At 37.7% G+C, this 12,385-nt stretch overlaps 1 protein-coding gene across 1 annotated transcript; it reads left to right on the top strand.

The window, feature by feature from the left end:
• The first annotated feature begins 223 nt into the window (after positions 1-223).
• On the top strand, positions 224-7,223 carry LOC125043017 (DNA replication licensing factor Mcm5-like). The gene is made up of 13 exons (XM_047638955.1): positions 224-446; positions 1,589-1,715; positions 3,395-3,523; positions 3,641-3,813; positions 3,916-4,071; positions 4,187-4,268; positions 4,551-4,988; positions 5,260-5,577; positions 5,714-5,829; positions 5,953-6,081; positions 6,187-6,329; positions 6,471-6,598; positions 6,805-7,223. Exons 1-13 carry the CDS (start codon positions 292-294, stop codon positions 6,904-6,906), a joined length of 2,196 nt encoding a protein of 731 aa, XP_047494911.1. The 5' UTR covers positions 224-291; the 3' UTR covers positions 6,907-7,223.
• The last annotated feature ends 5,162 nt before the right edge of the window (positions 7,224-12,385 follow it).

Raw genomic sequence — 12,385 nt, 5'->3', positions numbered from 1 at the left:
CTTCTACATATGTATGTGTAAATCTATGCAAGTAAAATGTATCACGTATATCTGTATATCCCTTTCTCTACTGTTTAGCACTCATATTTATCGCAATATCCCTCCCAGCCGCCCCTCCCTCCCTCACCCACATCCCTCCGAGCCGCCCCTCCCCCCCCCTCCCCACGGCGCATGCGCAGCCTTTCCCGCGAAAAGTTCCCGCCAAAGCGCCAGTGTCCCGACCCGCCGCCCGCCGCCCGCCGCCTCCTCCTCCAGCGTCTCCGTCGATTGTCTCCTTGGTGTCCTTTGAAGATGGAAGGCTTCGACGACCCCGGCATATTCTTCTCGGACAACTTCTCCTCGGAGGACCAGCAGGACCAGAGTCAGGTGAACTTACAGGCTGTGAAGAAGAAGTTCAAGGAGTTCCTGAGGCAGTTCCACGAAGGGAACTTTAACTACAAGTACAGGTAGGGGCCTTTCGGGGTTTTTTCTTGTCTTCGTCTTCTTTTATGCCTTTATTCGTTGCATGGGTGGAGAATAAGGACGGGAGGAGGCTTTGGTTCACTTTCCGAGAGGTTTTCATTCATTTCTAACTTGTAATTTGCAAAGAAAGAGTTGTGGCTGAGGTTTCCAAAATCTCGTGTTTATGTCGCCTTTTCCACGTGTCACGAGGTAATTTCGGTATTTGAAAGGATGATTGATCAGGAATGCCATTTCTACGTAAGGAGAAATGGTTAGTATGAGTTATTTTAGGGAGAAAATATTACGTAAACAACCCCCGTGTAAACAAAGGCCTTCACTTGCTCATTGCATTTTGTCTGGAGGAAGACATTATGGGTTAATTGGTGTTAATGGATAGTAGATTGGTGTCTGCTGACCAATTTGTACCACTGGGGGCCTTGAAAATGGGGCTTTTCGCTTGGTTATGCTGGCTGTGTTCTGTCCAGTTACTATTAAATTTGGTTCGTGGTTGACTGGCTCTTTGTTTGAGGCAAATTGCAGAGGTTGTCGCCCAGCTCAGTGTTCTTACAATGCTTGTGGCAGAGGAGATGATGGCAAGACCCAGGCGTCTACCCGAGTTCGAGGGCATCTCCTCGGGCAGGAAAACCTCCAGTGTCTATTTTTATAAAGTAATAGCTTGTAGGTGTCTATAGCTATTTATCGTCCATTGGGGAATCAATTTAAACTCTTGCCGTGATGTACACAGCGGAGGATTGCGTAAGTGGGCCTCCTCTGTTGGGACTGGGGTTGTAGGCCAGGCAAGGTTCAAAGTTAAAGTGTTGACAGTATTATTACAAGATGAATAGTCCTATTTTGATGAAAGCCAATGTCTTTTTGTGTGTGTGTGGAAGAAAAGTCTGTTAATCTATGAGCAATACACAAGGAATTACAACAGTTCTACTCCAGAGGGTATCAATTTTCATTTTTGCAAGATATTTTCATGTGTAGGTATTTGTATTTCTCTACAAGAAGGGATCTGAAAATCATTCTCTATTCAACATTGTGCACTGAAGGTCACAGTAATAAACTTGGTTAGTCTCCAGAACAAAAGCAAATTTATCTAAATATTTTAGGTATTCATGATTTTAAATCAAGCATCTATTTTCAGGGATTCATTAAAGCGTCAATACAACCTCCGTCAGTTTTTCCTTGAAGTCAGCCTCGAAGATGTGGCGAGTTTTGATGAGACGCTGGCAGACAAACTCAAGAAGGCCCCCACAGAACACTTGCCTCTGGTGAGTACTCTGACTGTTTATGTCAAGTTTCATATGTAAGTATCAATAGAAAAGGCAATTCTAAGTTTCATTGGCTCTCCTATTCCTCTTTCTTTATTTTTTCACTTCTCATTTTATTTCTTTTCTCATTTTGTATCTGTTGCCTCTTGTTTCTCTCTCTCTCTTTTTGCATTACGTGTCACACCTAATGTGTGCATTTTCTTACCACTCCTCTCATCTGTCTGATTCAGTATTCATTCATTTGTTTTTCTTTCTGTGTATTAAAGCTTCTTTCTCAGGATCATATTTATCTTTATAACCCTTACACAACCTGCATATTGCATAAATGTGTGTGCTCTTTTTCTGTCCTATCTTAAATCGGCAAGGATAGAAAATTGTATTTTACTTTGTTTGTTCTGGGCTTTCTTTGAGATTTCTAGGTGATCCACAACTATAATGGGACATACAATAAATTGCCAGTAGGTGTGGAAAAGTCAGAGGGAAGGAAAGCAAGATTAGGCTACAACATCTTGTCTAAGTCTGTAAATAAAATCTTGCTAAGTCCAGTGATGTCTCGACCTCTGTGCTTCATGCCTCAGCAAATGCAAACAAAACTCCCTCTACAGTAAAGCTCATCATCCCTGACAATTCACCATCAAATAGGGAACCAGTCCAGGCTCAATCTTGCAGAATATACATGGGCAAGGTTTATTAGCTTTTGATAATGTGTGAAGGTGCTGGTATTATATTGCATTCCTATCCAGAATAATTACCTAGTTTAGTTATTGCCCGTCCATGGTTCTGACAATCGCATTTACTGGTGTGTGGTAGATTAGTAGGTTTTCATTAATTTTTGCATCACAATTACTTAGGAAGAAACGAGGGAGGCCTGACCTTACAAACCACAAACCTAGCAACAATTTACTCATTTTGTTTAGGTAACTATTTTCCTCTTTGTGAAAATTACTCAGGATTTTGTTAGGTATTTGTTACCAAGATCGATGCACCTCCAGAGACAGTCCCAAAGCAAGGGTATCATGCGAACCCAAAATCCAAACCTAACCTTTACTGCCTTCTATTTATTCCCTAGACAGGGTAGCAAACCCCCCTGTACCTCTCCGCCCCTTGTTAGAACTTCGTGCTTACTTAAAGAAAACATGACATTTAGAACTTAGTGTCTGAGCAGTGATATGAAGCTGATATTTTTGTCATTTCCCAGCAAATATGAGGCCACTATAGCTGTACCTGTGTTGTTTATAACTTTTTTTTTCTTCTTCTTCTTCTTCTTCTTCTTCCTATCTTTCTTTTTTTATGCTCTATGGCAGTGTTCATATCCCTCTATCTCTGTGAGTTGCCCTCTGTAACATAAACCTATTGTTACTTTAAAATTCAGTAATTGATACAGTTAATGCAGATACAGCTGCCTTTGCTAAGTATTATTTGTTGTATACAGAAATACATTTACCATAGTTTACATTTGTTTTCACTTCATTTTATATTATTTCCCTCAGGAAGTTGCATATAAAAAAAATGTAACATTGTCAAGACCCTATAAAGAAAAATTTAATCTTATGCTATAGACATAGTGAGATTATCTAATATCTATTTATCCTACAGTGGATTAAATATCAGAAAATGATCATCCCATCTCACTAAACCTCTCCATTATATCCTGTATGAATTAACTATGCCGTTTTCAGTTTGAGGAAGCAGCCAAGGAGGTAGCAGATGAGGTGACAGCACCCAGGCCTCAAGGGGAAGAGAAAGTTGAAGATATTCAAATAACACTCACATCTGCCTCGAATCCTGTTGATGTCCGCAATCTGCAGGTAGGCATGTTTATCTACCCTTTTGCTATTTTCAAATTTTACTCCCATGATAAATATTATAATCAAACAAGAACCTCGAGAGCAAAGTTTCTAACCCATGCCTTCTATTTCCACTAGTCTGAAGAAGTTAGCCGATTGGTGAAAGTAGCTGGTATTGTGGTTGCAGCTTCAGGGGTGAAGGCCAAGGCTCTGACACTGACAGTGCAGTGTCGTTCCTGCCAGACCACAATCCCAAACATTCCTGTCAAGCCTGGTCTCGAAGGCTACCAAATGCCAAGAAAGTGCAACACGTAAGATACTTTCCTTGTATAGGAACTAAATGAAGTAATTTCCGTAATGATATTTTGATGTTGTTCAGTCCTCTAGTATTAACCCTAGAAATGATCCCACAGAGAGCAAGCAGGCCGCCCGAAGTGTCCTCTAGATCCCTTCTTCATTGTCCCTGATCGATGCTCATGTGTGGACTACCAAGTTCTGAAGCTTCAGGAAGTACCTGAAAATCTGCCACAGGGAGAGATGCCTCGTCACCTCCAGCTCTATGTTGACAGGTAAGTGACTAGTATTCTGACTGGGGAAAAAATAGATTTTATGAATCTCAGAAACTTTGTTTATTAAATTTATAGATATTGATTGTCATTAATTCCAATGATTTCACCTGATCAGGTCTCTCTGTGAACGCGTTGTACCTGGCAACCGAGTCACAGTTTTGGGTATTTACTCAATCAAGAAAATTGGTAAATCTACAGTAAGTACTTGCTAGAATTCTTATTTATATATATTTTGGTTTTCATATGCATTGTTTGTTGATGAAAATTCTTCTGTTTCATGATGACAGTTCTATATTTTTATGTGAATTTTTAGTTATCACTAAATAGTTAGCTTGATAAATACAACTAATGATACCTTCTAGAATTCTCCTTTATAATCCTAATGAATGCTAGAAATGAGAAATTAAAAGAATTTATGCTTTTTAATTACAAAGTTGTAGGGAATGTAAGAAGATTAATATCTTTGACTGTTTGAACAGAGAGGTTCAAGAGACAAGGTTGCTGTAGGTATTCGTGCCCCATATCTCAGAGTGGTAGGCATCCAGTGTGACCAGGAGGGCCGTGGCTACACCTCTGGCATTTCCATCTCTGCCAGTGAGGAGGAGGAATTCCGTCGCCTTGCACAGTCCAACAATGTCTATGAGAGGATTGCTAAAAGTGTTGCCCCTAGTATCTATGGATCTGAAGATATCAAAAAGTCTGTTGCCACCTTGCTCTTTGGTGGCTCTCGCAAGCGTCTTCCTGATGGCTTAACAAGGAGAGGAGACATCAACGTTCTGCTTCTTGGAGATCCCGGTACAGCCAAGTCCCAGCTCCTAAAGTTTGTGGAACGTGTTGCTCCAATTGCTGTCTACACATCTGGCAAAGGTTCTTCTGCTGCTGGTTTGACTGCTTCGGTCACAAGAGATCCAGTTACGGTAAACAACCTCCTAATTGTGTAATCTAATAATACTAGAAGCATAACTATTAGTATGTGATAATTTGAAACTATCTGTGACTTAGCATAATATGAAAATCTTTCAATGCATCAAAACCAAAGATATAATTGGAAGTTTTTTTTTTAAGCTGCTTCTTTATGGAATTTGAAATTTGGAATTTATTACATATTATGCATACTTAGTTCATACACTCTAGATTTGTAAGAAACTGCTTACAAGAAAAAATTATACAATTTTTGCCCTGTTACAGAGGAACTTTGTAATGGAAGGTGGAGCTATGGTTTTGGCTGATGGTGGTGTTGTGTGCATTGATGAGTTTGACAAGATGAGAGAAGATGACAGGGTTGCAATTCATGAGGCTATGGAACAGCAGACCATCTCCATTGCCAAAGCTGGCATCACAACCACCTTGAACTCCCGCTGCTCAGTAATGGCTGCGGCAAACTCAGTGTTTGGACGCTGGGATGACACTAAAGGAGAAGAAAATATTGATTTCATGCCAACCATTTTGTCTCGATTTGACATGATCTTCATCGTCAAGGACGAGCATGATGAAAAAAGAGATACGGTATGGATCTGTGTGGAAATGAGTAATTCTTTTTAATATCTTTTCATTACATTAATTGTTTATATGTCTATAAGTAATAGGGTTATTTTTTGCTTGAATTTTGGATGCATGTCTGTAATCTTCTAATTTTCCTCAGACTTTGGCCAAGCACGTTATGAATGTTCACTTGAATGCCTTAAAAACCACTGATGATACTCCTGAAGGAGAGCTGTCACTGAAATTCCTGAAGAAGTTTATCAGTTATTGCAGAGGGTAAGCTACAATCAATCATTCCACATATTGTCACTGACTTTTGAGAAACTTTTTTATGTAGATGTATTTAACCTAGAAATTTGATAAATCTCATTAATTAACATCACTGCTCTTCTTTTACAGCCGTTGTGGACCTAGACTTTCCGAAAGTGCAGGAGAAAAGCTGAAGAATAGATATGTTTTAATGAGAGGTGGAACTCGTGAAGCAGAAAGCAACTCTGACAGGCGTCTTTCCATCCCAATCACTGTTAGGTAAGTGTATATGGTCAGTTATGTTTATTTTCTTTATTTATTCTATCAGTTTTCTTGTGATAATTGTTATAAAATAATTGTTACTAACATTATTAACACTTGCAGGCAACTGGAGGCTATTGTACGTATTTCTGAGTCATTGGCTAAGATGCGACTAGAGCCTTTTGCAACAGAGAGTGATGTTGATGAAGCTCTGAGGCTCTTCCAGGTATCCACACTGGATGCTGCAATGTCAGGCTCTCTAACAGGTGGGTTGATCATGACAGTTGATCTCATGAAAAAGCCATATTTACTAATGTGATTTATTGTGTTGCATTACATTTAGTTGCAAGATTTAATAAATATGAACAGTTTGAGTGCAAAACCAACACTACTGATTACTTTATCAGGTGCTGAGGGCTTTACCACGGAGGAAGATCAGGAAATGCTGTCTCGTATTGAAAAGCAGCTGAAAAAGAGGTTTGCCATTGGTTCACAGGTTTCAGAACATGCCATTGTTCAGGACTTCCTCAGACAGGTAATGATTTTATATCAATAGACCAATGATTAATTTTCCAGGTACTATTGCCCCATTATTTTTTATTGTGATATCTTCAAGTTATGAATTAATTAAGACCTTTCATTTTTGTAAAGCAAAGAACTTGTATCTTTTATTCACTTCTTCTTCTTCTTCTTTTTATTTGAAGATGGACACAGTCTAATACGAGAAAATACTTATTACAGAAATACCCAGAGCGTGCTGTATTCAAGGTATTGCACTTCATGATCCGTCGTGGAGAGCTCCAGCACCGTCTCCAACGCAAGATGCTTTACAGGATCAAGTAAATGCCCCGTGATCATATTAGTTTTTTAAGTTCATTTTACTTTCATAATAAACAGTGTATAAATTTTACCTAGAATTGTTATGGTTCAAAACGAGATCATTAAGTATGGCTTACTGAATCAGAATGTATATACATAATTTTTTATAACTTTTGCTACTTGGAAAAGGATTGTATTAGAAAGAGAGTAACAGCTATGATACCTGCCTTCCTGAAGGGGATCTGCCTACAGAATGGTACCTAAGACCAGTGATAGATAAATGTTATGTTAAGAAATCCAAATAGATTTTCTCTTTTGTTAATAAAAATTATCAAAAATGACATTCTTTTTAATCCCTTCATTGTTTGATATGTTATCTAATGAGTAATAGCTTGCATTGGGCTGCCAGCATCTGATGTGACAACAAAGAATAAGCAAACTGGAATGGGGAAACTTCTTACACTGATTATGTATTTTCACTGACTAATAACCTCTCCCTTTTTTATGCTTTGTAATGGTATCAAGAACCTAATTATTGATATTACAATTCTCAGGCCCCAACAAAATAAAAATATTGATTGTCTGGAAGCATATGTTCACACTAGTCTTTCTTTTATGTAAATGATGTTGAAGGAATCTATAAAGTTCACAAGTGCATTTTGATAGGTAGTATTAGTGACTAGCATTATGACCAATACACTTGGACAGCTGTCTTCAGAGGGTGTAGACAATTTTTCAAAGATAATTAGTTCAAAGTAATCATGCTTCAGACCAGATCTGTGGATTGTCAGCATATAACAAAAATATCTTCCATAATATTTGGACAATACACTAACATCTGATGATGTTAATTAGAAATCCAGATACATGTTTTATCTTGTCTCTTTGTAGTTCCCCTTACTCTCTCTTGCTGCTTGTATTCTCTAGCTCTTCCCCCTCACACTTTATCTATTGTCTTTGTAATTTACATATCCTCTCTCCCTTTTCCCCCCACACACAGTCTGTCTCTCTCTCTCTCTCTCTCTCTCTCTCTCTCTCTCTCTCTCTCTCTCTCTCTCTCTCTCTCTCTCTCTCTCTCTCTCTCTCTCTCTCTCTCTCTCTCTCTCTTATATATATATATATATATATATATATATATATATATATATATATATATATATATATGTAAATATATATATATGTAAATATATATATATATGTAAATATATATATATGTAAATATATATATATGTAAATATATATATTAATATATATATATATATGTAAATATATATATATATATATGTAAATATATATATATATGTAATATATATATATATGTAAATATATATATATATGTAAATATATATATATATATGTAAATATATATATATATATATATATATATATGTAAATATATATAAATATATATATATATATATATATATATATATATATGTAAATATATATAAATATATATATATATATATATATATGTAAATATATATAAATATATAATATATGTAAATATATATAAACATATATAAATATATATATATATATATATATATATATATATATATATATATAATGTAAATATATGTATATATATTTTCTCTATCCCTTTCTCCCTCACACATGCACCCGAAAATGTTGTCTTGTTACACCTACATACGTATCTGATGTTTTGCTGTCGGGAGTCTCCATCACGTGTAATTGTACTTCTCATGAACATTTCAATATTAATTACAGAAAAGCTGACTGAATTGTGTATAATTATGCTTACATGAAAATCTGCATCTGCGCTTTTGATCCAACTTTATACTAGATTTTATTTCAAATGACTATAATGAAATTAGAAACTGATGGCTGATTCCGAAAGGCAGTTTGTTTGCAGTCCTACTTGAGCTCCAGTAAGTTTAACTTGACTTTGACAATTACTAACGAGAGAGGGAGAGAGAGAGTAATCTATTGCAGAACAAAATGACACCCAGTTCTTTACTAAATAGTTTAGAAGGCTATTTAGAAGTCAAATCTGCAGTTTTGAAAAAATGACGGGTAAAGGTTACTGCATATATAAATTTAAAAGTTAACCCAATGCCAACGGGCATGGCGTGTACATGTATGTCATGCCTATTGTGAGCTTACTTGTTTAATTGTTTTTACACACAGATAGCTACACTTGTACTAAGTCACCAATGAGCCAATTACGAGTACTGCCTGTCTCGCCGGAACCCTTTTCTTTGATTTACAAAAATATTTTGCGTTATATTATTTTGCTGTTACTAGTGTTTATAACATTTTAGTAACTATGTTTAAAATGAAAATAACACCATCGATATTCATAGCACTAGTAAAAAATGCATTTTCCCGCCAATTCAAGGAAAGGTGAAATCAGGTAACGATACGAGTGGTGTTTGTGGCGAGCTTTTGTGATCGTTGTAGGAACTCAATGCTGCATATTCTTTTAACGATATAAAAGGAAAGGCCGAGATTGTCAATTCATCTCATAAGTCTTCAGGTATATCTGTGCAATGTTGTTTTGTAATAATATCGTAACCATTTTTTTTATTCTTAAAAAGCTTGAAATCTACTTACATTAGTAAATCATTGTTCATATTAATACTCTGGCCTTGCTTCTTGGCAAAATAATTTCGCTTTTACTTACATTGTGCTGGCATAATAGAGTCAATCAGCTGAGCATTTTTTTTTTTTGTTTTATTCTTTTTAGATCAAATCTTGTGGACGGTAGATACCAAATTTCAATGAACTTTAACGATGCTCTTCTAAAAGAAGACATATCACATTCCAACTGGACCAAGATCTACCGAAATATATTATTGATACCTTTATAACACTATTTTTTGTAACAAATAATTCATATTATAGCTATTTTTTGCGAAGTGGTTCGTGCGGGTTGACCATCCCCTTGCAAACAATTTCTTTGATTTTTTAAAATAAGGAATAGTGTAATAATATTTCGTCCCGATTTAAGAGTGGGAAATCTTCCCGCCCACTCTTCCGACTGCCTTTCACTTCCGAAACTAAAACCCATGTGATTAAGCCTTGCTCTCACGCTTTATAGGCTCAGTCTGATCATTTCCTAAACACGTGTTTGTACGGTTAATCCCGGGCTGTTTAAAGTTCCAGATTTTAACACATAGTTCCTTAAACACATCGTGAAATCTGTGAACATCTCATTGCTTCTTACAGTGCCAGGATTTTCTTACAGATGGTTATGGCATTTTGTTTTCCTACTTGGCAGATGGTTCCTTCTGCAGCAGATCTCAGGCATTCCGTTTCTCTACTTGGATATAGTTTTAGCACATGTAGAATGGCCACGTCATTGGGTACCGGAAAATCAACATGTGCTTTCCTTTCATCATTTCTCTCTCCACAATCCTAGCCAAAGTATCCTCAAAGTATACTGCGTTTAAATTCTCTATATGGTAGTTCTTGCATTTAGTGCTATTCATCATCATCATCATTGGGTAGCTAACGCCGGCGGGGGTGCATAGCTGCATCCACTCTTCGTTTCCAGTTTCGTGGGTCCATCATGGATCGGTTACAAAAGGCATCAAGACGAGATTCCAAAGCACAAGATAGCGTCCAGGGTTTAATACCGTATAGTAAACCTGGCAGTATCAGGGCCTTGAAGACACATAGCTTAGTCCTTCTGCACAGATACTGGCATCTCCAAATACTCTTGTCGAGAGATTTCGTGACCCCTGCTGCCAGGCCAATCCGTCTACTGACTTCTGGTCTGACAGCCCGGAGTCATGAACTGCACTACCGAGGTATATAAAACTCTCTGTGACCTGGATGTTCTCACAGCAAACACGTACCAACTGAACAGTATCTGCTAGCAGGCCCACAAAGTCCTTGGTCTTGGTCCAGAGACCTCTAGCCCCAGGTGCTTCGCTTCATTGCTAAATGCATCAAGAGCTACCACCAGGGTTTCCAGAGATTCAGATAGAATAGCAACATCATTAGCAAAGCCAAGGTCTGCAACCTTGATATTGCCCAGAGTTGCTCCACAGTGACTTTGGACAGTAGCTCTACCCAGTATCCAGTCTATGCAAGTGTTGAAGAGTGTTGGTGCAAGAACACAGCTTTGCCTCACTCCTGAACTAACAAGGAAGAAGCTCGACAAGCCCCCGCCACACTTTACAGCACTTTCAGTACCAGTATATCGGCTTGTTATTAATCTAATAATCATTGGTGGAATTCCTCTTAGTCTCAGGATCTCCCAGAGTGATTCGTGATGCACGGTATCAAACGCCTTCTTGAGGTCCATGCAAGCTGCAAGCAGCCCACGTTCGAACTCACGACGGCGCTCTACAATGACTCGAAGCGCCCTCTCAGTATTGTGGACTTACCAGGAGTAAATCCAGATTGCTCCGGCCTCAGCAGGTGGTCTCTGATATGTCTCAGAAGGATGTGAGCGAGAACCTTGCCCGGTACACTGAGTAGTGTAATGTTTCTTTACTTAAACCCACTGTTACGTATTTCTTGCAAAAGTCAAGCAACGCTCGTGCATGTCGGACACAGCTAACGTTATTATCATTATCTTTTAACTATTTATCAGTTTGAGGCAATAAATCTGATTTCATTCAGCCTATCTCACATCTTCAGGAATATGGATGATATTTAGACAAAAACATAATCCAATAGTCCAGTATATACAATGACGTCAATACAATTAGAAAATTCATTTTGGGGTTTGTATAATGTACCTTCATATATTCTATAATTTACAGTCCCTGCTATCAAGTGATTGCTCTATACTATATCTTTATACTATATACAAATACCGGCGCTATAAACTTCGATTACATTTGAGGTATGTATGGCAGAGTCTTATATTAACGGGCGGTTATGAGAGGCAGAGGGCAACCGGGGAGGGAGCGAAGTGACGTAGTCGAAACTTAGGTACTGTAAAGTGATTATAGTTTGACACTGCCCTACAATTCAAGGACCAGGGGATGTGATGTAATAATCGTTCATAAATCATTGTTATTCGAAAGTTTAATCTGCCTCTGGGATACAAAAGTAAAGTGATGCCAGAAGGCAGTCCGTTTTGCTGCTCTTCTTTGAGCTGGTATTCCACAGGCGTCGGATATCCTGAAATGTCTGCAAGTTGTTGGTGTAAATTTTCTGAATTTCTGTTCATTTATCCTGATCAAAGTAGAAGTAAAGTGTGCAGTCATCATTAAGAGCTTCTGTCTCTGTAATAAGTATGAGTTATCATCAAGAGGTGTGTGTGTGTATATATATATCCATGATTTTGTGTAAAGTAGGTTTTGAGACGAGCTAAATTCATGAGAGGGTTTACCAGATGGGGACAATCGTCTGTAAAACGGCTCTCAACTTGCAACTACCGCATGTAGTTTCTTCAGAGGTCCATGGAATGAAAGTCAGTCAAATGCAACTCTTATATCCACAGCCATTAACCATGACTTCGTTCACCCAATATCAACAAGTTAGCGCCCTTCTTAAATCAATATTGCATATCGCTGAAAAG

The sequence above is a fragment of the Penaeus chinensis genome, chromosome 33 (genome assembly GCF_019202785.1).
Source record: "Penaeus chinensis breed Huanghai No. 1 chromosome 33, ASM1920278v2, whole genome shotgun sequence".
NCBI lineage: Eukaryota > Metazoa > Arthropoda > Malacostraca > Decapoda > Penaeidae > Penaeus > Penaeus chinensis.
This window is presented reverse-complemented; position numbering and strand designations above follow the sequence as displayed.

What these genes read in the sequence shown, in the direction of transcription:
- LOC125043017 (XM_047638955.1), top strand. Translation starts at nt 292, where the DNA reads ATGGAAGGCTTCGACGACCCCGGCATATTCTTCTCGGACAACTTCTCC. An exon ending in TCACAAGAGATCCAGTTACG is followed by an intron (nt 4,989 to 5,259) that starts GTAAACAACCTC and finishes GCCCTGTTACAG; the next exon opens with AGGAACTTTGTAATGGAAGG. An exon ending in TCCATCCCAATCACTGTTAG is followed by an intron (nt 6,082 to 6,186) that starts GTAAGTGTATAT and finishes TAACACTTGCAG; the next exon opens with GCAACTGGAGGCTATTGTAC.